General features: G+C 38.1%; 1 protein-coding gene across 6 annotated transcripts in view; it reads right to left on the bottom strand.

The window, feature by feature from the left end:
- Nucleotides 1-25,517, bottom strand: part of shank2b (SH3 and multiple ankyrin repeat domains 2b) — a 152,691-nt gene that overhangs the window by 21,278 nt on the left and 105,896 nt on the right. For all 6 annotated transcript variants that reach the window (XM_056250875.1, XM_056250877.1, XM_056250876.1 and 3 more), the window contains 3 exons: nucleotides 17,000-17,081; nucleotides 12,364-12,446; nucleotides 10,957-11,081 (listed from right to left, as the gene is read on the bottom strand). In XM_056250875.1, the coding sequence (XP_056106850.1) occupies nucleotides 10,957-11,081; nucleotides 12,364-12,446; nucleotides 17,000-17,081 (290 nt within the window). The remainder of the gene's footprint in view (nucleotides 1-10,956; nucleotides 11,082-12,363; nucleotides 12,447-16,999; nucleotides 17,082-25,517) is intronic.

Raw genomic sequence — 25,517 nt, 5'->3', positions numbered from 1 at the left:
GCTAAAGTCCCAAAAAGTCGGAGTGTTCCTTTAAACTTTCATGACGATGCAGCACTGACCCATCAACTATCCTGAGCTTCTTTCACGTTTGTTCACATTCATGTTCTCAATACATTGCATAAAGAATTCATAAAAATGTTACCGGCCAACTAGTGATTGACACAGTTTCATATTCTCGCCAACGTCGATTTTTACTCACATTTGGTGCTTGCAGAGTGTTCATTTTAGGCCCAGGTAAAAAATATTTTTAAAAGGTTCAGATATCCAATATATTTAATACAGAAACATCCTAAAATTGGAATATATTCCAAAAATGTCTTATATTATGACTAGATAATTACATGTTATATATATTATCTTATATTTTATATATACATATGTATATATATTTAAAATACGTTATTATAATATACATTTTTAATTAAAAATAATTATCTCCAAATTGTATATGCTTCAATCAATATCAGGCATTAGATATGTTCAGTTGAAAAAATGTGCATAACCATTTAATACTGTTGTATAGCATAAACATAACATTTTATAAATAAATGTAAAAAATATAGGCCTACTGTCCGGATTGGAAAAAAATAAGCCCTGACATTATGTGCTCTCAAACCAGCCAAACCAGTTCAATGTTGATGATAATTTGATGAAAAAAAAAAGAAAAAAAAAAGAAATCACACATCCTTAATAAAACATCATACAACTCAACAAATCCACACGACTCCCATCTCTTAATCCGCACGTCAAATCCACTATCATTACTAAACATGACCCAGCGCCAACATCACACTCTCTAATACGAACTAGAGAGCTTGCAATCTCTGCACCTCTGGCCTGATTTAGAGATTTACAGAAGATTGTCAGAGGGCAATCATCCAGCCCAGATAAAACTCCATCCCGTCAAATGAAATCTCCCTCTTCTTAGTACTTTCCAGAAAGGAGGGTGCTCTTTTGTCTTGAGTGGGGATAATTACGAAGAGTACAGGGGATCTGTACTCTTCACACTCAAACACACACGCACTAAAACCTCATCCATTTTCCTGTCTGCATTGCTCTACGATAGCAGCACAGCTATCGGGTTGGCCTGGCCTGCACTTAAAGAAAGGTTACATGATAAGACCTCTGTGGTCAAGTCCTCTATTGAGGAGATTAAACACAAGATAGTGTGAAAGACTCACTGAGAGTTTATAGAATTTCCATTAAAGATAAAGAGGCTGCCTAAACAGCACTCGGAATAATAAAAACGAGTATAAAAATGCTGTAAACAGCATTTCTGGATGCCAGCTATGTCCTGACACAAATAGAGAGAGTTAAATGGAACTTTACAACTTGTATTAAATTGCGATTGTATTACCATGACATTTCTGAATACAAGTTTGTCAAATATTTTCAGGGCTAGAAAGTATTTGTTCTGACAATAATTAAAAATTTGTCACAATTTGGTTTAATGTCAATTTTCTTATTTCTACAATTATGACAGACTGCCTGCAATTATTATTATTATTTTTTAAATCCTTGTCCCATTATCCACACCGGAAGTAGATGAATGCCTGATGCATTTACGCATTGTAATATCCATAGTGCAAGCCTTACAAAAATATGCAAGTTTTACCATTCAAATACCATATTTTGTGGACACCATTCCACAGTATTACTTGAATCAAATAGTACAAATTGTACTTGGGTGGATCCAATAACTTATTTTTTAACAATGTCACGATATAAGGTTTATATGAATGTATAAATTTGACCATAAAGGCATACTTAGCCTTATTTGCTAGTTTATTTGTACTATTAATAAACGACAAATGAATGTAAAAAGTACAAATAGTCCATGCATGTAATATATCAATTAATATGAGATTAGAACAGCTGCATTTAGAATAATTATACTAGAGTTAGAAATATGTTGTTTAAAATGGTTTAAGATGAAGCACGCCACACAGCAGGACGAGTGGCGTAGTGGACGGGCACACAGGGCACAGCTATCAGCTATCGGCCTTATCAAGAGGATTTGTCATTTCCAATTAATGTGTTAAATTATTACTAGCCTACTACTTTTATTATTAAATTAATATTACAATTAAGGTGCCCGGCAATAATTTTATAGTGCATCACCCCAAAACCGACGTGCTGCGAGGAAAATAAAAGATTAGATTAGCTTACTCCTATCGAAAACAACTTGTTTAACATGAAATATTTCTCTTTTAATTTTTTCACTACTCATGGGTCACAAGAGAAATATTAAGAAAATAAATGAAGACAGTTATATACTGTTATCAGCACGTTGAAGTAGATTCAGCTCTCATCGTCTCTAAGAAAATGCACCATTAATGCAGCGTCAGATTTTTACTTTCACTTTCTGTAGTGAATAATTTACTGGGGTTTGAGACTTCTAATATTGACTTCTAATAATTCCAATATTGTGCGAAAATGGTCTTTATCAACAAATGCTCGTAAAACGATGGACAGCGATTTAGATTTTGCACGCTTCATTTCCCGGGATAAAATCAAGTCAATTATTAAATAAATGAGTAAATGAACAAGTACGCTAAATCCCCCCCTCCAACCCACAGAGGGGGACCTCGGACTTGCGGTTCGCAGGGGGGGTGGGTTTCCGCTACGCCACTGGGGAGGACATGCCAACTTCCTAAAAGTAATCATCTACTTGCATACACAGTAATACCGTTCAAAAGTTTTTGGTTGTTAAGATTTTTGTGATTTTGAAAGAAGTTTCTTGATCTGTATATTAATGAAATATTGAAATACTGTATATTTTTATACAGTAATACTGTGAATGAAATATTACAATTTAAAATAACTTCTATTTTAATATATTTTAAAATATAATTTATTCCTGTGAATCAAAGCTGAATTTTCAGCATCATTATTCCAGTGTATTACTTCAGTGTCACATGACCCTTCAGAAATCATTCTAATATGCTGCTTTTAGGGATGCACGATATTGGATTTTGGCCGATATTCGATATTTTCAAACTAATTTTGCCCGATGCCGATACCTATATATTTGTATTTTTTTTAAGTGCAAAAAAAGCTTATTAAAGCTTCTATTAAAGTTCTCAGTCAAGAGCAGTGAGTGATTTCCTCTTTGTGTTTTGTTGTTTTATTAACATTAAAGGGATAGTTCTCCCAAAAATTTTAATTGTCATCATTTACTCTCTCAAGTTTCTTTCTTCAGTTGAAAATAAAAGTTATTTGGAAGAGTGTGGCTAACCAAACAGTTGCTGTACTCCAGTGACTTCCATAGTATATTTAAGCACAAGAAAGAAATGAATACAGGTTTGGAACAACATTAGAGTGAGTAAATAATGACAGAATTTTTATTTCTGGGTGCAGTATCTCTTTAAGGACAAGCGGCAGCATATTATTACTGTCTCTTTAAAGCTGCGTTCACACTAAACGCGACCAAGCGACACGATACCATTCATTTTCAATGGTGAGCGGGCGACTTCCGGCGACACGCGCGGTCGCGACCGTTGGTGACTGGATGGGGCGTGTCTGACGACGCGACAAAGTTGAGATCTGTTTAACTTTATGCAAATGCAGAGCGACCTTCGGGAGCGACAACCAATGGGAGTGAAGTCAGTGGAGCGCGTCACTCTTCAGTGCTGAGTCTGACCGAGGCAAGTTGAACGAGAAGGTCATTTTAGCATTCAGAAACTGTCCTATTATATATGATATATCTCCGTGTACATACAGTGGTATTCACCGTACTGACCCCGTGCCTGAATGGTTTCGGAAACCCAGATAGACCGGTATTTGCCCGTTTTCTGCAGTTAAATAGCCGCTATGGCAAAGAGCACTCACTGTTTCTCATTCATCTTTAATATTATGCATTTTATGTACTGATTCCATTTATATTTAGACTTTTCCTTCCAAAATATTTGTTTGTAGCGGCAAGAAAACGTATTTGTTGTCTAACATAGAGTAACATCCGTGAATGTCACTCACAAACATTACTAGGCAACCAGTAGTGGGAACGCCCTCCAGCGCAGCCACTGGCGACCTGCAGCGACAAAGTCGCTTGTAGTGTGAACGCAGCTTAAGAGCTGCACGCGACGCGTCTATACACGCATTTGACAACCAGATTTTCTCTGTTTGCTTTCACTTTAGACATAACCAAATTTGTTTATGTAAACCTGGTGTGTATTTGACAGTATCAGCGCAATAAGACTCGAAAGATTAGTCCAGTATGCAGCCGCTGTGACAGGCTTTTAGTTCCTGTGAGCATCGGGTGTAACGCGCTCAGAAAAGCGGATGTTAGAACAGCGCATCAGCACGTGAATGACATGTTTAACTAGCAAGACTTTGACGCACATGCAAATAATGAACTTTTGTGAATTGCAGTGTCCCGTGAGTGTAACTCTACCTCTGCGTTTACATGTGATGTGATGTGATGTGAATGTACGTCGCGTTGTACTGTATGTTGAGATTAGGGCTGGGAATCGCTGGGTACTTCACGATACGATACGATATGCGATACATTGTTCACGATACCGATAATATCACGATATGGCGATACTGCGATAATCGACATATTATCAGTAATAACTCACAATATATCATGTTTTAAGAAATACAAATTTTTTTTAATTAGGAAAATTAATCTCCATTTATTTTTTGGGATGAAACACAATAACAAAAACAACTTGTGTCTTATCAGTTGCAACAAAACAGTCACAGACACTATTTTAGTGTAACATTGCTGCAATCAGTAGTAATAAAAATGTTTACGCCGGGGTGTGTCGCCGGGGTGTGTGGTTCGAGCCAGCACCAACCACGGCTTTCTCACAGAGCTCCGGGTGATGCCGCGTGAGGTGTCTGTACATGTGGTCGTGTTTCCCGTTTTTCATCGATCGCGGGAATAAATACCGTGAGATATCGCCATATCGATATTTTGGCGCACCCCTAGTTGAGATGAAGGCGCCAGAATTGAACTGATAGAATGCACGATACTATGATTTTTCTTCAAAAGCATATCATGGAGACATTTTAATCGTCCACGATCAAAAACCGCAGTTGCTGGCGCTCATGCTTCGTTCACGGTCATCACGTGCGCATAGGAAACACGCCACCCTATCGGCAAGGCTAATCGGCAGAAATATTCATATCGGCCGATGCCAATGATGGTCATTTTAAGCTTTTATCGGCCGATACCGATGTTGTCCCGATATCATCGTGCATCCCTAGCTGCTTTGCTGCTCAAGTAACATTTCTTTTATTATCTATTTTGAAAACAGATGTGTGTGGAAACCGTGATACATTTTCTAAAGGATTTATTTTTGATGAAATAGTTCAAAAGAAAAAAGTATCATGATTTTACTATTCCATACCATAATTGAAACTGACACATTGTTTAAGGGACAGTTGCATTGTCTTCATAAATCAGTCCTGTGAGCATCAACATGTCAAAAAATCATCTCACAGCTTAGATATTCCTAAAACAGGCTTGAAGAGATGGAATGACGAAAGCCAGCCTCTCAGGAGGAAACCGTCATATAGCATATTGCAGTTAAATGCATGCCTAAACAACCATGAGAGCTAATTTATAGCATGTAGAGTCATTCGCCACTGAAATCCAAGCACTCAGGTATTGGAATCCATCATGGAGGTGCATTTTTGTATCAATACAAACAGGAAAATAAATGTTTACATGCGGCCCAGTGCTGCACTCCCAACGATGAAAAAAAAAAACCCTCAAACCTGGCTTTCATCACTGTGCTCAGACACAATGCTGGTGTCGTTGCTAGGCGACCGTTGCTCTGTGTTACAACATGAGACCAGGACCATCACATACACGCATGAGGAAGGTCAGTAACATCACCGGATTCCGTTATTTTTGGAAATATTAAAAATAGGAAGATCTATTCCAAGATGTGAAACATAACGTTGCTTAAAAATGGAAATCGTGCAACGTTGCGGCAGTTAACTTTTTCATTTAGTGTCACAGAGCAAACACTATGTACTGCGCTATACTTGGTGAGGAGCAGGTTTTGGTGACAGGTTGTACGGTTATCAGGCCATGAGGACGCTTGCAGGCATCTCCTACAGTCCACAGACTTCCTCCCTGCTGGTTCTCTCTGTGCACAGAGAACATTCTGGAGAGAGAGCATTACTGCCGAGGAGAGATGTCCAACCATCAACAAACACATCAACCGACCATCACAATCAACGCTAGCAATTTTTTGAGCTACATAACCACAATTACATATTTTCATGACATTCAATACTTTTTTTTCTACCCCGTCAGCATGACAGTGCGAAATATTCACAAGGACCAGAAATACTTCAGTGCTGCTGCTTGTTTAAAGTTTTAAAGCAGGAGACGCATTTTGTGTCAGATTAGGCGTTATGTAAATGCAATGCATGTGCAAATCGTATCAACAAACATCCTACATCCATGAAATAGCCCGTTTGAGCTGATATAATTATTAAAAACATGCCATTACACGCCACATCCATGATATTCCAGCAGCTTGCACTCCTTTTTTTTATAGAAGTTGGTGAGCCCTGCAAATGCATTATGGGTCAGTAAACATTGATTATTTTATGGAATTGATAACTCATGCCCTGGGATACAGTATTAGATCTTATATACAGAAAAAAAGAAGAGGGGTAAGGTGCACAAATGCGATCAGATGAGAGTAAAGAGAGAGAGATACTCGTGCCCACACACCAAGGGCAAGTGGGTGTAGATGTATTTTCAGTAAATCCATCATTCTATTTTGTAGCTTCCTGGTCGATCACTAGCGCTCTTCATAAGCTTCAGTTTCTTACAGAGTTTCTTTTAGGAAATAAGATTAATTCATTGACTCTCAGAAGCTTCGGGAAATGTAGGAGTATTTGCTAATAAACCTGTGCAGTTAACAGAAGGTAAAACATATATGTTTTTAAATATATTTGATTGACTGAAAGCTTTCGTCATAATCGTGAAGTTAAACGAGGTCGATTTCTTTGGAAGAGCTTTGCCTTGCTTACTCTATAAGGCTTGATTATCCCTGGGCCCTGACACATCCGTACACCAAAGTGTGAGAGAGCAAAACGGCAGCATCTCAACCTGCTTGGCTCCTGAGGGACTGACGGTCAATATCATCGACTGGTCGATTAAAATGTGTTTATTGTTTCCGCTGTACTCGTGGGGGTGGGGGGTGGGGGGGGGGGGGGGGTGATACGATGAATGAATGTATATAAACAAACACTTGCTCTCGAAATGTTATTCTAACCGTTGCGTATTTTTACACACACACAAATACATTGTGTCAGAGGATTTTGATCTGAACGTCACCTCTAAAAGTGGTTAGAATGCAATATTGCATTTATATACACTTATGTTGTATATCTTATACACAACATAGTAGTTGAGTTAAACTTTTTAAATCAAGAATTTAGGTTAAAATTTATAAGACTACTATATGTTTATAGCGTGTCACTGCAATACGTCAACTACCTATTGGATGCAGAATTTTGTGATACGGAAACTGTCATTAGTTTAACATAGTGAACTAATTAAACTTAAAATCATAGCACGTTAAACTTCCTGCAAAATGACATCATTAAAATGCAGCTCCCATTGCTCTATCATAGAAACATTCTGGCTTAGATACTTTAAGACTTAGATTACCGTAAGGAGCTAATAATTCATGAAATCTTTGCCGCTCATGAGAGCCAATCATATTCTTCCGTTCTCAGGCCTTTCATGCGGTGCTGAGATCTTGGATCTGCTCTCTGTGCTTAAACACAAAGTGAGTGTTCTCTTGAATTTTGCATGCAAATGAACTTATTTTGCTGATGTAGAAAAGAGGACGATATTCCCAATGCTTTTCATGTCTCGTGGTCAGTCTTTGCTGAAGTGTCAGTTCAGCCAGAACGGAGGAGGCAAGACAGGTGTTTTGCAGATAAACTTCTATCATCGTTACATATTTATAATGGGATGGACTGGATGGTCGACTAGTCATCCATATACACTTTTATTCAGCAAGGATGCATTAAAATAAATAGATCAAAGCTGACAGTAAATACATTTATAATGTTACAAATAATGTTGTTCTATTAATCAAAGAACAAAGTATCATGGTTTCCACAAAACATATTTAGCAGCACAACTGCTTTCAACATTGACAATAAAATAAATGTTTCTTGAACAGCAACTCATTAAATTAGAATGATTTATGAAGGATCATGTGACACTGAAGACTGGAATATTGGCCTGTTCATGCCAAAAAAGATAACTATAAACATGACTACATCATTCTGTTTATTCTAAGCGTGAGATGCAGTTCTGTCGTCTGCTGCTTTAAATTCTTGAGCTCTTTAAAGCAGGATGGATTCTGATTGGCTGTCAATGTTTTTATCAAACATAAGCAAGACAAAAATCATTCTGAAAGTGATTCCAGCTAGGGGTAGGCGATATGACCAAAATTTTATATCACCATATAAGTAATGCTATGTCCCAATAACGATATATATCAAGAAATAGTTATTTTTGCTTTAAATAAAGTTTTTATATCAACATCTCTGATACCATTGAAACAAATTAAATAAAAAAAAATCACAAAAACAATAGACACAAATTAAATGGGCCTACCTGAAAAACTTCAAGCACTAGATAGGCCTAAATAGAAAGAGCCTACTACATAAATTGTATTGAGTAATCGAATGTATAAAAAAACTGCATAGTCTTCAATGTGTAAATTAAATCTACATTTATATTTATTAAAGTTAAAAATCCGATTCGGTCAAGAGCAATGAAATTGACTGATTAAAATTAAATGACACAGACAGCAGCAGGTTTATTAGGCTGCTGTCACTTTAAGACCGAATGAACTGATCTAATATAGCCTACTGATACACATGCACTTTTTTCTCAACTGTTTACGTTCACTTAAAAACAACTGTGTTTACAAGGATACTCACAAAGGCAGGCATTTTGACACACATGAGTGTGTATTTGACCGTTCAAGCCCAATTAGGTGGCAAAAACAACTCAGAATTAATGCTCAAAACTCACGCACTGTAAGCTTCATGTCGCGCGTCTCTCACGTTGCTCAGAAACAGTCTCTCAGACAGTGCAAATAATAAGCTTACGTGACGGCATGGCATGGGTATGCAAAGTCCTTTTAGGCAAGTCCTGCCACTCGGCCGCCATCTTGGCAACGCCTCCGGGCAGCTATTTCGGACTAACAAGACCAGGCTCCTATCTAAATGAATGGGCAGAGAGTCAGAACTGCACTTTCACTGGTCACCAGGACATAAAAACTGCTTGTATAGAAACAGCAGTAAAATATGATAAAAGTCATCAATCGCTGAAAAAGTTTGATGACTTTGCCCCAAAATAAGGTTTAAAAGGCCCTTTCCCCCACAGGTTATACGTTTACTACGCATGAGCAAGGGTTCTCGTCTCCGCTGTCGCAAACCTCAACTGTGCGCATGCGTCAGTGGAACCAGACGATAGGCTTACATGTTTCCCGGCTTGACTGTTAAAAGCAGACGATTGGCTTTCGATAGCGGGAGGGGCGGGGCATGTGCATACAACCGCCATCTTTGGCGTTACGGGTTTTCCCTATATAGTTGTATTGAGGATTGAGGAAGTGGCATGTCTCTATATAAATTGTCTCTGGAATGTCACGTGAGCGTAACCGCGATAGAGACAATAGTCTCTACCTGTTGAGAAATTTCTACCGGTTAATCGTGTCTACCCATAGATCACCCACCCCTAATTCCTACGATATTGTTTCTCTGTGCCGTTATCATTATAATTGTGCACTGTACTCTCCAGTTCTTTTATATTCCTTTCACGCTATTCTGTTATTCTTTTATTTTTAGAAATATATCTTTATTGTTATAGCCACCGTCCTTGGTGTGAATAGGCCTTAACGGCTGCTGAAAATGCATCTTTGCCATCACAGGAATACATTTAAATATATTAAAATAGAAAAATTATTTAAACTACCGGTAATAATATTTCACAATATTACTGTTTTTTATTGTATTCTGCCTTGTCAAGCATAAAAAATATTTTATTTTTTTCTCGAAGAATTGCATACACCTCTAGACATTTTATTGCATTTCATCAAGGTATTTCTGATCACAAGAACATGTTCTGAGAACAAACCCAACCTGATTGGTATAGAGCTTGCTTATGACCACCAACGACAATTTGTAGTTTATAGAGCCATACCGATAAGATATCACTTCACTAACCAAAACAAAATGTAATCTAGTAATAATAACCACAGGGTGGTTAAGACCTGAAATAGTCAATTTGAGCCCTTATCATGATACTTCTTAGCTGTCTTAGCTGCTTTTTTGACTTGGCAGGTTACAAATCCAGAGTACCTCAGAGGCATTAAAAATTTACAACATCCAATAAATGCAAGATCACTCTCAGACAACTATCAAATTCAAAGCCCAACTTCTAAAAAGAGTAATGATGGGTGATTACCAGCCTGACATTTTAAACTTTCGAATGAATTCAGAGTGTCAAGGTTACACCCTCATTCATTAAAATGAGAATTAAAAAAAGATAAGCAAGATTGCCTATGCAAAGGTTAGCCTTTTAAATGCAACCCAGACCAAAGAGCTCAGGAGATATCAGGAAACTGAGTTTCTGCACAGGACAGACCTCTATGCGTTCACAGCTTTTTCCAGGAGTGCTCATCTCCTGCGTCTCTAAGCTCCTCTGTCTCATTAAAGATGTAACCATGACCTTTCCTCATATTCACAAGCTCAGACTGTGCATAAACATTCTCCTGTTTGCACTAACGTGTGAATGATTCAGCAGCAAGCTCAAGATGAAGTCCGCTGCATGGGTTGGACATCACTCTTTCCAGCTGATCAGGGACCTTTCCGTCCCTTCAGCAAGCAATGGCTTTCGCATCATTCCAAAAAAAAAACACCAACTGTAAGCTTATGGAAACCCAATCGTTTTCTTACCTCAATGAGGAAGTCACCAGTCCTCAGGCCAGCTTTCCATGCCACCCCTCCCTCATCCACTGACTCCAGATACTGCAAAGCAGGGAACGCCGGGGTTGGAGTAAACTCCTCAATGGGGGTATCCGCTAAAAGTCCAGGCCAAGCCAGATGAGACAGAACCAAAGGAAAGACATCGTGAAGATCGAAAGACATTGTGCTAGTTTACTGGACCCAGATTAAACCTAATATTGGACTACAATACATTTAAATAAAGATAAAACATCTAATAAATATATAAAGTTAGGACCAGGATTTAATTTATTTATTTTAGATGTCTCATATATATATATATATATATATATATATATATATATATATATATATATATATATATATATATATATTTACACACACATACATATAATGATTTATTAATAGTCAATGATTAAGCTTGATATTACTCAAAAACCTGCTGAAAACAACATTTTTACATAGAATGATGTGAAAAGTTAAATTCCTATGAAAATGAGTGTCTAGTAGCCCAATGGATAATGAGTGTGGCTAAACAAGAGCATCTGGTCTGATGATACATGATGCAAGCTGCAATGCATCCATCCAACCAAATCAAAAATGAATGCAGGAGTTGGGACGTTTATATAACCAGAGAAAATGCATGCATGGATGTCACCGCTGACAGTGTGGGGAGAAGCACTGGTCTGGAGCCTGACAGAACGAGGGGCATCGCATGAGCTGATGCAGAAAAAAGCCACAGTGCACCACTCGCAACTTCAAGGGATCTGTAGTGCACTAGATGTGTAGAAACTAAAAGCATTGTAGGTGTGGGTGGGGGGCACTTTTAGTGTAAATTAATTCTTGCACAAGTAGTTAATGCACCAGATAGATAAAGGTTTGTCAGAGTTACATACATTTTTATGAAGGATTTGCAAGTGAATTAAATAATTTCACCACAGTAAGAAACAGCTGGAGTGTCAGGAAGCCCTGGAGACAAAGTGCCAGGAGAGTCCTAATGCAGTCCAACACAAGCCAAGCACATGGAGCAAGGAGTGGGTGGGGGGTCTGTGTTTACACTTCACAGATTTGACAAGCCCACTTAAATTCATCGCAGTCAAGTGATGGACACGCTGACACCAAGAGATGCATTAATTCATAAGTTCTTGACATGGATGCAATTCATGCAGCTCAAGCCAAGCAGACACATCAAATCAAGTGCGCGCGCGATGACGCGCTTTGAAATCAACAGAAATGACGTTAAGTGAGGGGGTACAAAAAAGACAACACGAGCGAGGGATAAGAAATAGTGTGAAATGAAGGACCAACACCGTTTGATTCTCGAGGGTATAAAGCATGAAGTGATACACAGTTATGATGAGGCGGCGGAGACGACGAGGGGTCCGTCTTTTTTCCTACCTTTCGCCCCTCTCAAAACGAACCCGAATCCCTCGTTATCCTTCTTCTGCAGCACGACCGTCTTTTCGTTGATAACGCAGTCGCTGTGGAGAAAATTCCGCGCATAACGACCGTTATTACAGCCTATCATCCTCATCATCGCAACCGCCGCGCGAGCGGAGTGATGCTTCATCCTGACAGGCGTCGGCTGAGCGGAATTAATCATTTTTGCGACGAAGAGAGCGATGTGACGAGAGTTGTAACCGTTGAAAAAAGATCACCGCCGGCTTTATCTGTCGAAAAAGGAGCTGTGACACCGGTTAAGAAAGGAAGGGCCCGGTCGCCGGCGAGATAGTGTGTCGTAAGCGCGAGACATAACCGCCAGATGAAGGATGAAAATCACCAGAGGAAAACATGAGCGGTAATCTTGGAGAAATGGGTATGAGAGAGAGAGAGAGAGAGAGAGAGAGAGAGAGAGAGAGAGAGAGAGAGAGAGAGAGAGAGAGAGAGAGAGAGAGAGAGAGAGGGAGAGAGAGGGGGAAAGCGATAGAGAGACGGTTTACAGTGACACAGAGAAAGAGAGAGCACGCGAAAGAGTGACGAAGAATGTATGCATGTGTGCGCGAGCACTGGCCTTAACTGAACGCGCAACTAAAAATAATTGTATGTCCATTGTAGATTGGAATTGTGAAGAATTTAACGATCCTGATTTCTGGTGTTTAAAACGCTTACATTAATAATTATTTTAGTACTTTTTGAATAATAAATATATAGAAATCAGAATCTAATAGCACTTTTTGAATAATACATTTTTAGAAATCAGAATCTAATCGCATTTAATGCCCTCAGCAGTCTGTCACCAAATGAAGATAATGCCAGATTTCAACATCACAGATTTAAAAAATAATCAGTCATTAAAAATGCAATTGTTTCAAAAAGTGTGGTAACACTTTATTTTAAGGTGACGTAGTACATTATGCATAATTACAAGAAACTAAACCAAAACCTAACCATAACACTCTCGTAAATACATAGGCCTTGTTAATTAATATTACTCAATACTTATTTGAGTGAGTACAATGTAACTACGTCATCTTAAAATAAAGTGTAACCAAAAGTGTTTACACAGACTTTTTAATGACTTTTCATAGACTTTTTAGAGATGTATAAATGCAATCTAAAATTTGGTCCTAACGACATGTATAAAAATTAAACATTCATTCATTCTGATTCATGTATTTAGATGACCTATTCCTTTAACACAAAGCCGCAGAATCTAACAGTCTGCTCAAAGAAATCCTTTCAAAAATCTTTCGAATGCAATATGACTTATTAATTCAATTTTTTTACTGAAAATTGATGTATTTGTCTGTTATTGGAGAGATTTGTAGTAGGCATACTATGGTGGTGGTTGTCCTGAATGACAGCACAACACCTGTGTGACACTAAGTGTTTCCTCCTGCCTTGCACCAGCAGATCAATTACTGAAGGTGTTAGAAGGCACCAGAGATATATAGAGATAGATAAGCAGTTTGAAAATGACAGCAATGAAAAGCAAATGTTCTCTCTTCTCCCTGAAGGACAAGAGGGCTTGCCATCTTTTAGATGGAAATCAAGCCTGAATAGGTACAGAATCGCTCAAACTGCAACGTCACAGACATCTCTCACAAAGAGCTGGAGTCTCATTTCCATCTGGCACATGAACTTTATTCATATCAGGTATGGGATCGTGGTCTGCGCCATTTCATTTGACTGAACCTTGTATCTTGACTGTGTCCTTAGAATGAATTGGACCCTAAAATAATCACTAAAGGTCAGCAGCTCTAGTTTGATTAATGCACCCAAAAAGGTCTTGAAGTGTTTATAATCCCATAAAAAAACTTTAGCTGGCTTATTAACAAAATGGGCTTAAGCTTTGATCGCAAGATTGACCGACTTGCCTCACAGTCTTAAAACTATAAGATAAAGTCTCACTGAAATATTGAAAGCGCTCCGAGCTCAAAAGGTAGAGTGCTGACTCCTGAGGAATGATGCATGGTTGTCATGGAAACATAATCTGCTTTGAAGGGGACACTGTGGCGATGTCACAGAGCAACAAGGTCATTAATATCCTGGCCTGTTAGAATAGCTTGGAAATATTAGTTGCTCATAATTGTATTTGTACCTGTGAGGTGATTTCATTCCAAACACCTTTTGTTGACTCCTACACAACACATTCAGACTGCTGTCCATCACGGACCAATATTTATACGCCAATGTGGATTAGCTATTTAAATCTTAAATCCATTCAGTCTTCTCCTGCTGAAAAGTTTACACCAGAATCCATTGCAAATGTATAATATCTGGAGAATAAAATCAGTGTGTCTGGAAAAGACTGACACATTTAACAGGTATCATACGTGTATCTGTGTCAAGTTCACCTAAAAGCACCTACGTCCTTCTGTAAGCCTGTCACTCAAGCTCCCTGCAGCAGGAAGTAGCCTGCACTGCATTGCCATGGATTCTCTGTCTCCATGACAACCAGCTCCGAGCGAGGGGTGTGTCAGCTGGGTAGGAGTATGGTAGCCGGATGCGAGAGGATCTGTCTCTTTTTTTTGTCTTTTAACACCCTGTGCCAAATGTGTAAAGTTCATAGTACAGCAAAATAAAAAAAAATGTAAGAAATAATAATAGCAGGGTTATTAGAGTTCAATTGCTTAAAATATCGTTTTAGTTTAAAATAAAAATATGATTTGAAATTATTTTATTGCCTTATAGACTCCACAGTAAACCAATGATTTGTAGCTAAAATCGCATTGTCAAAGACAGACAGTTTATTTCAAATGTGCAGATTTACAGCCACATATTATGACATCATAATGTCAAAAGGCAGATTTTTTTTAAATGCCATCAGAGTGTCTGCATCGGGCAGTGATGACCCCAAGCTCAGGCGTTGCTTACATAACCGGCCATTTAAAGAGTTTTCACACTCTTCAAACCATTTTCCCCCTGTGAATAACAATGTGCTTGTGCGGCGCTTTGTGTTAAATGAAAGTAAGGTGGCGAAGTTTTGGGAAATTATGTTTTTTGCGTAATGGATGCGCAATGACTTGTGTTGCCCTTTGATACTCTGACAAGAACAATTATTAATTATATAGGCTATCTCTGGCCACGAATAATTGATTAATGATGTTTTTTTTTTATTCTTTGATCATACTTTGTAGATTAATAATCCAGAAAATGATCTGTTTTGGAAAATATATATTTAATTTTTTTAAAAATCTTTGCATTTTATTTACTCCAAAACAGATAATTTTCTGGATTATTAATCTAAAAAAAAGATCATTAATCAATAACATATATATATTTTTTTGGGGGGGATTTTGAAAACAGACTGGCCAATTTTTAAAGGCTTAGGTAAATCAAGCATCAAACTATTAAAATTAGGCCATCACCAGGCCCAGATAGAACCTACATATTATTTTTCCTCACATTTTCTGTGATTCTGGTGGAAAATCTGCAAAATGTGTTAAACATGGTAAGTATCAATCTGCTTAAAGGAATAGTTCACCCCAAAATTTTAATTATCTCATAATTTACTCACCCTCAAGCCATCCTAGGTGTATATGACTTTCTTCTTTCAGAAGAAAGAAGCCATCCTGGCTCTTCCCTGCTTTGTAATGACATTGAATATAGTTTTTGAAGCCCAAAAAAGTGCATCCCTCCATCGGAAAAGTAATCCAAACGACTCCAGTGGGTTAATAAATGCCTTCTGGAGCAACGCGATTGTTTTTTATAAGAAAAATATCCATATTAAAAACTTTACTAAACTATAATCATTGGCTTCCGGCAACGGCTGTACGTGCATTCATGAGAGAGTCGAGTTCCGGCGAAAGTGTGAACTCTGAACCGACGTATGACGCAGGCGTAGCGTAAGATTAGGTGAGAATTGATCACGTAACTTTCATGTGAACGCGCGTACGGCTGTTGGCGAAAACCAGTGATTATAGTTTATAAAGTTTTAAATATTGATATTTTTCTTATAAAAACCCATCGCTTCACTTCAGAAGGCCTTCATTAACCCACTGGAGTCGTATGGATTACTTTTATTATGGAGCGATGCACTTTTTGGAGCTTCAAAAACTCGGGCACTATTCAATGCCATTACAAAGCTGGGAAGAGCCAGGATATTAATAAATATAACTCTGATTGTGTTCGGCTGAAAGAAGAAAGTCATATACTCCTAGGATGGCTTGAGTGTGAGTAAATTATGGGATCATTTTCATTTTTGGGTGAACTATCCCTTTAGTTAACAAACATCTGTTTAGCACAATCTGTAACATTGTGAGTGACATTCCTATAGAATTCCGCCAGTGCAAATTCCGTGTGGGCCTGATGACGACGACAACATTGGAATGTTTATTCCAGCCAGTTTCTTGCCTCTCAAGGCCCCGGTCACCAGCTTAGCTGACCTTGTCGAGGCAAAACATACTAATATTGACACTGCAATATTCTATATGCAGAAAATTGGTTAGAGTAAAAAAAAAAATCGATCACTATCCTTGTCTGAACTGTAAATATGTATGCAATCGAGAACTCATTTAAAACTACCGTCATATATTGAACCCGACACACTTTAAACAATGGTCAGATGGATTAGAAAAATGTTTGATCATACCTTGATGCATCAAAACTGTCATAAGATCCCACAGTGTAGTGTCGGAAGAGCTTCCTTCTCTCTGATCGGTCCGCCCGGGCATCTGTGAAGACATATTCACAGACATTTACTTTAGATAACTCCAATTATGTAATATTTCAATGTTGCATAGTGGTCAGAATCTGTACCACTGAGAAAGAGCCATAAAATTCATTTTTTTCTTCTTATTTTCACACATAAACAAAAAGTTTCCACCAAAATTCTAGTGTGACTGTGTTCAAGCACTAACCCACCAAACTTTGAACACTTCACAACATCATTATCACTACTTTCACACCGAATATAAAATGTGCAAAACGAATAAAAATAAGCACCAGCATTTTTGAGAAGTACAGCAGATGTGATAAAGTGAGAATGTTCAATGTAAAGGTTCGGTTACATAATTGCACTGAAAAAGCTGTCTAGTCACAAATTGGCCTTACTGTGTGCCATATGTCACACAGACCCAGGTGCCATTTTTTAAACATTTAGTCGTTTAGCCAACGCGACGACACCAACTGTGCTCTAGAAAATAATGAAATAAATGACAAAAGGTGCTTACCGTTTCACCTTGGCATACAGATTGTCACTGAAAATCAATACCAGCATGACGCAAAAAAAAAAAACAATCTAATTTCTTGATAACACGCCATGAGCTCACAATGAATCCACAAATTATAACAGTGAATTCAAAATCTGCACTAAACTAACTATACCACATTACACATTTAATTGCAACCAATAAAAAGCCCTTTGGAAGACAGGGACCATTTGGCCCATAATGGAGCCAAACTAGACTAGTCCTCCGAGAGAGCTCAGGAAGGCCAAATATTGACTGCGTTTTATGAAAGGAACCAGGAAAAGAGCCAACAAAGCTAATGAAGATAATTTTTTTTATGTCGCAGAGATTAAATGTCTACACGGCATTATGGCATCATGTTTGTACGACATTAAAACAACCGTCCGCAGAGGACTCGTACAAATGGATCAAACACAAAGAGTCGATTAATATCCAAATTCAATCAAATCACCTTCATGTTAAGCACGGCCCCAAAAGTGCACTTATAAAGATTGTATCTAGGGAGGAAGTATAGAGATTAAAGGGGGCACAACTGATGATAATAAAGATCCTGAGCAACCGTATACACATATTCATCCATTAATGAGATTCTTAAGGAGTTTGTTCTGCAGGCTGCAGCTTCAGAAAAATGCACCATTTGTATTGTCCTCTGCGGTTCTGTTGATACACGATGATATCAGTAGTCAGGAGGCTGCGTGGGATTCAACACTTTCCCCTTCCAACCTACTCACTGGTTAGCTGTTAAAGTTACAGACGCTCAATTCTTTGTTGAGCTGAAACGTTTTGATGTTCAAACAAAAGGAGGTTTAGATTCAGCGCAATTCTTCAGAGACATCCGCTCTATCCTGTGACTGCTAATGTAAGATGTCCTCCCCATATGTCAGTGGTTTCAAATATATAAAAATGCGGTTTTATGAATATTTTGGTTAATCAAAACATTTGATCAAAATGGGTCCATCTAGAGAGGTTAAAATTCATATGTTCATTACCAAAGAAAAAACAATCACAGCATTAAAATACGGCTTTAAAATATGAATCTTTTGGCACTCTGCAACTTATTTTTTGCTTTCATTTTTGCCATTTATATAAAAACGAATCAAATAATATTGAGGTCAGACTGGACGTGCTATGATGCATCCCGTGAAATTAATAAACCAAAACTGAATCGTTTGAGTGTGCAAGTGAATCATCACACTCTGAGCCTTGACATTACCATTTATAGATGTGTTTTGTCAGGTTTTGCATTATGCAGTTGAGCAATACCTGATTTTACATGCATATACTGTAACTGAGCTGAGGAATTTAATACCAAAGAGACACTGACGTTATAATTAATAGGATGAATAAAATGGCCACCGTGTTAAGTGCCATCTCTTTTTCGTTCTCTTTCTCACATCTTAATGGAACACCCTGTCAGTTTCTCCTTTAGCAGCTGTAGTCTTTCCAACAAAAAGAGTTCTGGCATGTACACAGCACACAGAGCCACACGTACTTGACATGAGTGTTGTTCCTCTGTGGACAGAATGAGGAAAAAAAAGTCTATTTGACGTGAGGGCGAGCAGCGATGACAGTTGCTACAACACCGGATTTCAAATCACCATGGGTAACTTGCTGTGTGGCTTACTTGATCAAATTCATAAAGCTAGTAAGAAAGTAAGACCTGAAGGATGCAAAACTTTCACAGCAGCGTCAGAGCACACCACTGGAAAAAAGTAATAACTATAATATTCTGCCAGTCACCCTGAAGTTTTAAAACTACAACTTGACCACAGTTTCTCACTCTGTCTCCGATGAATTAAACTAGTTTACCAGATTTGTTGTCTTTGACAAAGCTAAAACATGTTTGACAACTGAATTAGATCATACAATTACCTTTTGGATAGTCATTTTACTACAATTTGTTTGCAACAATAACTGTTCAGTGCCTCTGAAACGCACACAAAGAGTTACTACAAGTCATCGGCATGCACAATTACCTTAAAACGCAACTGAAAAGACTAAAAACAAAAGTGTTTCCGAACAAACTCATTTGTGCTGCAAAAACCACGAACAACTGCGACTGAAATTTTCTTATCAGTCCTACACAACTGTCCACAATGCAAACATCAGCGCAGAGCAAAACATACAATTATTAGTCGCACAAATCCGTAATTCATCACAAACCCCCTGAGTTTGCCACATCCTCGAATCAACATACCTCCAAAATGAACCTTCTTCCTGGATCTGCTAGTTTCGTCCATTGGTCCCCTTTAGTTCAACCCCCGAGTCAATCCGAGAAACACTCAATTCTCCTTGCCTGACGGGGGAATACCACTTTTCTCGATCCCACAGGCCCTGATGCCTAACTTCCCATCTCCAAAAACTCTCGCGTCTCCTCGAGTGCTCGGGTGAGAGCTGACCATCAGCACCACACACATGGAGAAGAGAACCGTGGCATTAGAAAAGATGGTATGTAAGCTCTGTTCTCAGTGCCGTGAGAGGGAGAGAGAGTGTATGAGAGAGGGAAAAAAAAAGATGCCACAAAAAGAGAAAAAAAAAAAAATCTTACCAAGGCCCACTCCTTAGCAACAGGGTTTGTACAGTGTAGAGCATGTTTCCATGGAAATATATCAATCAGGAATGTGCATGAGTGTTGCTCGGAAAGGTTCAAGAGACTTCAGCAGAATAGCCTACTTGTGCGGTTGCTAACCAGCCGATGCTGGATTTAACCATATCCGATTTTGAACACTGCACTAGATCGTCAACTTTCAAGGCTATCCAGCAGCGTATGGATGGGTATGTGATGCATTTTAGCTAAATGTTGGATTTTGCCTACAAATAAGAGCGTTTTGGGCGACATTCTTTAAAAGATGTGAATAAAATAAAGCAGAGAGCATCGCCATGGGAACCGAATGACTATTCCGTAAATCGATGTAAGAAATCAGCTGTCCTTGCAACTCTTTGGGAGCTCTTCACTCATAGCATGCATTGGAGTAGCCATGGATTTCAAGGCTACCAAACGCCTCCCATCACAACGGAGCATTTCTCACCTTTTCACACTGCCATCCTGCTCCTTTTGCAACACTAGCAATGGATGAGCTTTAAAACGCCTCAGATGACACTTATACTAAAGATAGCAAGCCTTTTCACTTCAGATTACTGCTAAAATGTGTGCGAATTGATCAAATGTGTTGCAACAACTCAATTATTGGCCACAGCATGAGGAATAAAATGATACAGGCAAAAGACCCAGTTTCGCCACAGAAAAACGTATTTGGGTCAATGGTGTGACATGCATTTTTTCATCTCTTATTTTATTCAAATATATATATAAATTGCAATTCACACATACAACACACCTCCTCTAAGATGAAAATGTTTTCTTTTAATGATGAGCATGTTTTAATGTATGACCAACAAAGTCATGTGATGCAACCAATATGCAGAAACAAGGGGCAAAAAAAAAAAAAAACAGTAAATGATATCATAGCGAGGATCTCTGCAGACCCTTATGACTGTCTGTAAAGGTCAATAAGTTTAGTAAGATATAATATAAGTTGGGAAGGTTAGTTTAGGTTCTACAATGTCATGTTACAACCTCACAAAAACACAAAAATCACAATAATATTTAAGAATGAATTACTAATGAATTGCATTTTACCTTGGAAAATAAAACTCTAAACTTGAACCTAAAACTTTAACCTTTTATTAATTACATAATTATTAAATACTCATCATATGGAATTTTACTTGATGGTTACACCACATGACATTATTCGTGGCATTCGATTAAAAAGCTTTCTTGAAAATGGTAAAAAGCAAAAAAAATGTTTTTGCAAAGACTTTAAAACTAGACGTTCTCATTGTCATTGAACCAATTTACTCATCAACTATGCAAGAATTATTAAAACATACGTTTCATGTTTAAATGGTTATTTGTGTCATTTTACGATGTTAAAATACTTTCTCATACCCAGAGACAACTAGGCCAAGATTCCCCTAAAAAGTATAAACATTGAGGCGCTTTCAAAACATTGCTATGTTTATTTGAGAATTCCGACCAACTAAGCATAGCAACACTGGCTCAACCAATAGAATGAGTTTAGGGTGGGACTACTTGTTTATCCAAACAACAGCAGCAAGGAAACCTGTCTGAAAACATTTTTTTACAATTCAGTTCACCAAAAACAGTTAGCCATACAGATGCAGAAGGACAACCTCAAGGCAAATGTCATGTTCCATCATATGACGGGTGAACTTAGATCTTACAGTCTGAGAGCTGAGTCAGCCAGACTCTCTCCCCGAGTCACATGGGCCAAAGCCTCTTGGCCAATGACAGCTGTCGTTCACCACACCTCCATTCTGCTCACCACATGCTGTCGTGAACAGCTCTCCATTTGTTTCATGTAGCTGCCAATGGCTGTCTTACTGTACATGGTCATAGCCAACAATCTGGACCACAGCAGAGAATTATCATTGAGATTTTAGACTAAAGCGTGACTGTAGATTAACAACAGGATTCGGATAATTACGTTGTGTGTAATTATGTCAAGTGCGATGCAATGCAAAGCCTTCTACTACTGTTATACAGTGCATGCATAATTATTATGCAAGTCAATATTTATTCCGATCATATTTCTAGCACATTTTACCAATTCCAAACCACATCAATGTGATTCTTATTAAGAGGGGGTCATGTTTCAAGATGTGTTTGTTCCTTAGCAAAGTCTCTGAGAACCAGACACCTTGTACTTCTGGAGACTCTAGGTTGCAGACAGTTCTGGAAAATGGTGGCACTGGAGACTTTGTGACACTGTGCTTTAATTCTTGGTTTAACACAGAACTCTTCACCTTAATAATTGAAAACTTTTGCAGTTAATATCTTTTCTTCTCAACCTGAGCATTTCTTGTCCAATGGTCATGCCTCAATTTAGCAATTTCTATAGAATTGCAGTATTATATTATACATAGTATAGTATTATATATCACTTATAAATGATTATATACCAAATTAATAGTAGTTACCCTGTGGTGAAAATCAAGTTTTTAATGTTGTTTATATGTCTGTGGTTTTTTTTTTAATATGCTTTAAGACAAACCATGTGCAAATTCATAAGTCAACACCATTGCTGAGTATTTTCTCCTTAAAACTGCAGTGAACCAAAGACAGTCTCAATTTCGGTTTGAAATCGCTGGTGTTTCTGACGTCACAAACTACCTTGTAACCAATCAGGTCAACGTGTGATCGTCAACGAGTGCATCTCTGAGCTGGTGTGAGTGAGTGGAGGCGGGGCAAATTTGCATATTCATATAACCACGTATACTAAATGAGGCAAAGGTGTAGAGTTACATTCAAGCTATTTTAAGGCATGAAGATTTTTTTTTTTAAAGGGGTCATATAATGGTACATGCACTTTTTCAAGTTGATTGTACTGAAATGTGTGTTGGCAGTGCCTGTACACAACCATCATATAATGATAAAAATCCATCCAGTGGTTTTGTTTTAATCTCCTTATATGTTTTCCCCTGCCTCAAATCGAGCCGTTCGACCGTGTGACGTCACACGGTCGGACGCCCCTCCTGCGATTGTTGATTGATAGGCGCGTTTCAACACAGACCCGCCCTCGCTCGTGAGAGCTGTCAATCATAGTCCACGCGGACCGGCGCGGTCATTGTTGATATGCTGGAGCACTGTCTATGAGCAGAATGGCGTCTAAGCGATTGTGGTGTTCTGTTCTTGGGTGTAATAACGAACACAGCAGTCATTTTAATGTTCCTAAATCCGAACCGCTGAAGACGCAGTGGTTGAGTTTGTTTTCGAAGGGAATATTCCACACGAGCAACGTTTGCGCGAATCATTTCTCACCAGACTGCTTTATAAACGAGGATCAGTATAAAGCTGGTTTTGCTAAGCAGCTGCTCCTGAATAAAGAATCGGTAGCAGATATTCATGTTCCTGCTGAACCTCTAGAACAACTGAAGTGAGTGTAACGTTTTATTAAACTTTATATTAATATTATTTATATCTTTGCAAATCGCTTCACGATGAATGAGTCTAAGGTTTACACTCAGGGTACATTACTGCATGTTTTCTATGTACGACGTTCTCCATATAATTCATAATCCCACGTTTATAATGAACAACACGTTATGGTATTGTGTTACAAACGTGTACGCACAGAACAGAGGGGCGGAGTGAGCGCAGCTCATGATCATTTAAAGTCATATGCACTGAAACGGCGTGCTGAAAACAGAGCTGTTTTTGACCAGGTAAAATAAGTGTTTTCTTACAATACTAATGAGAATTTTTAATTAAAGTATATTACAAACTTTTAATTTAGACCCTAAAGAATCATATTAGCTTGTACAAAAATGGCATTATATGACCCCTTTAAGGAAAAAACTTAAAATCTGTAATTTTGCTGATCAAAGATGAGTTAAGTGATAAAATGATTGACTACAGGGGGACTTTAAGACTGATGTGGTTTGGAATTGGTAAAATACGCTAGGAAAAAAAAATATGATCAGACTTGCATAATAATTATGCGTGCACTGTAAAGGTTCGGATGGGTTTCAATGAAGAAAACATCTAAACGCCTCTATGACACTTGCACCACACACACATACAGGGCTGAAAAACGCACAGAAGCTGCACTGATGTGGAAGGCATTCATTTGGCCCAAAATAACAACTCTCAACAGAATGTTGCCCCTGGCCCCTTCTGCCAATTTGCACAGTGAATGTTGAGTGCGCACACCACAGCTACACAACAGCCAATGATTGTACTCACAACTAAAAAAAAATCATCTAAATTTATCAAACATTTGGACTAGAGTAGTGCTTTGATTGCTGTTAATAGCATTTCTGCGCTCTGTCCAATTTGGACATTATGCACAATTTCTCAGGTGCTCATTCACAGCTATGGTTGACGGATGAACTCGAGCATTTGATCTGAGAGGTGGACACGCGTGCGCTTTGTGGCCTAGTTGCAAATGAACACTAACTGAATTAACAGCCTGCTATCGCCGCAAGGCTTCTCACATATTCTGTGGGTTATCAGAGCACTGGAGAAGAATAGAGTGAAAAAAGACAATAAGAGGAAGGGGAAAAGTTGTTTTCCCCTCACTGTATAATATGTGAAACAATCATGTAATCTGAAGCTTACACTTTATTTGTGATAGTTCACCCAAAATGAAGATTCTATCATCATTTACTCACCTTCATGTTGTTCTAAATGCATATGAATTTCTTTCTTCAGTAGAACACAAAAGTAGTAGTTTAGCAGAATGTTCATTCTGCTTCTTGTCATACAATGAAAGTAAATGGTGACCAGGGACTGTCAAGCTCCAAAAATGAGAAAAAGACAGTAAAAGTATCATAAAGTAGTCCATTTGATTTATGTGAAGCCAAATCGAAGCCATAAGAATTTCTGAAAAGACCAAAAATTGAATCAATGACAGATTATTAACCTCCATTTCAGCTCTGAGGTATTGAAATATGCTGTGCGAAAACACTTCATGCAAAGTTTGACGTCACTGATGCCACCATTGGTTCTCTCATTCCTTTTGTATACGAAAATATTGTACAGCTTTAGGAGATCTTGAATATAGTGCACAAGCGGTATGGACTACTTTCATTGTATGAAACAGAGCAGTGTGAACTGTTTGTTGAACAGTGTGATTCTGTTTTCCACTAAAGAAAGAAAGTCGCATGGGTTTGGAAAAGGGTTGTCATTGTTAAATAAAACTAAAACTATTAAAAACCATTAGTTGGGGTTGGTTTTCACCCGACTGAACATGTTTAATCAGTGTTTGTCGGTGTCTGTTGGGGCAGTGTAAACATGGCAGTTATTTTTCATAAAATATGTTTATACAACAACAATGTACTAAAAACAGAAAAGTTTTTCCTTTGCATTTTTCGTGTACAGACGACAACGTTGTC

Source organism: Rhinichthys klamathensis, unplaced genomic scaffold (genome assembly GCF_029890125.1).
Source record: "Rhinichthys klamathensis goyatoka isolate OS25496 unplaced genomic scaffold, OSU_Roscu_1.1 h1tg000076l_1, whole genome shotgun sequence".
NCBI lineage: Eukaryota > Metazoa > Chordata > Actinopteri > Cypriniformes > Leuciscidae > Rhinichthys > Rhinichthys klamathensis.
Note: the sequence above shows the minus strand (reverse complement) of the source record. Positions and strands in the feature narration are given on the sequence as shown.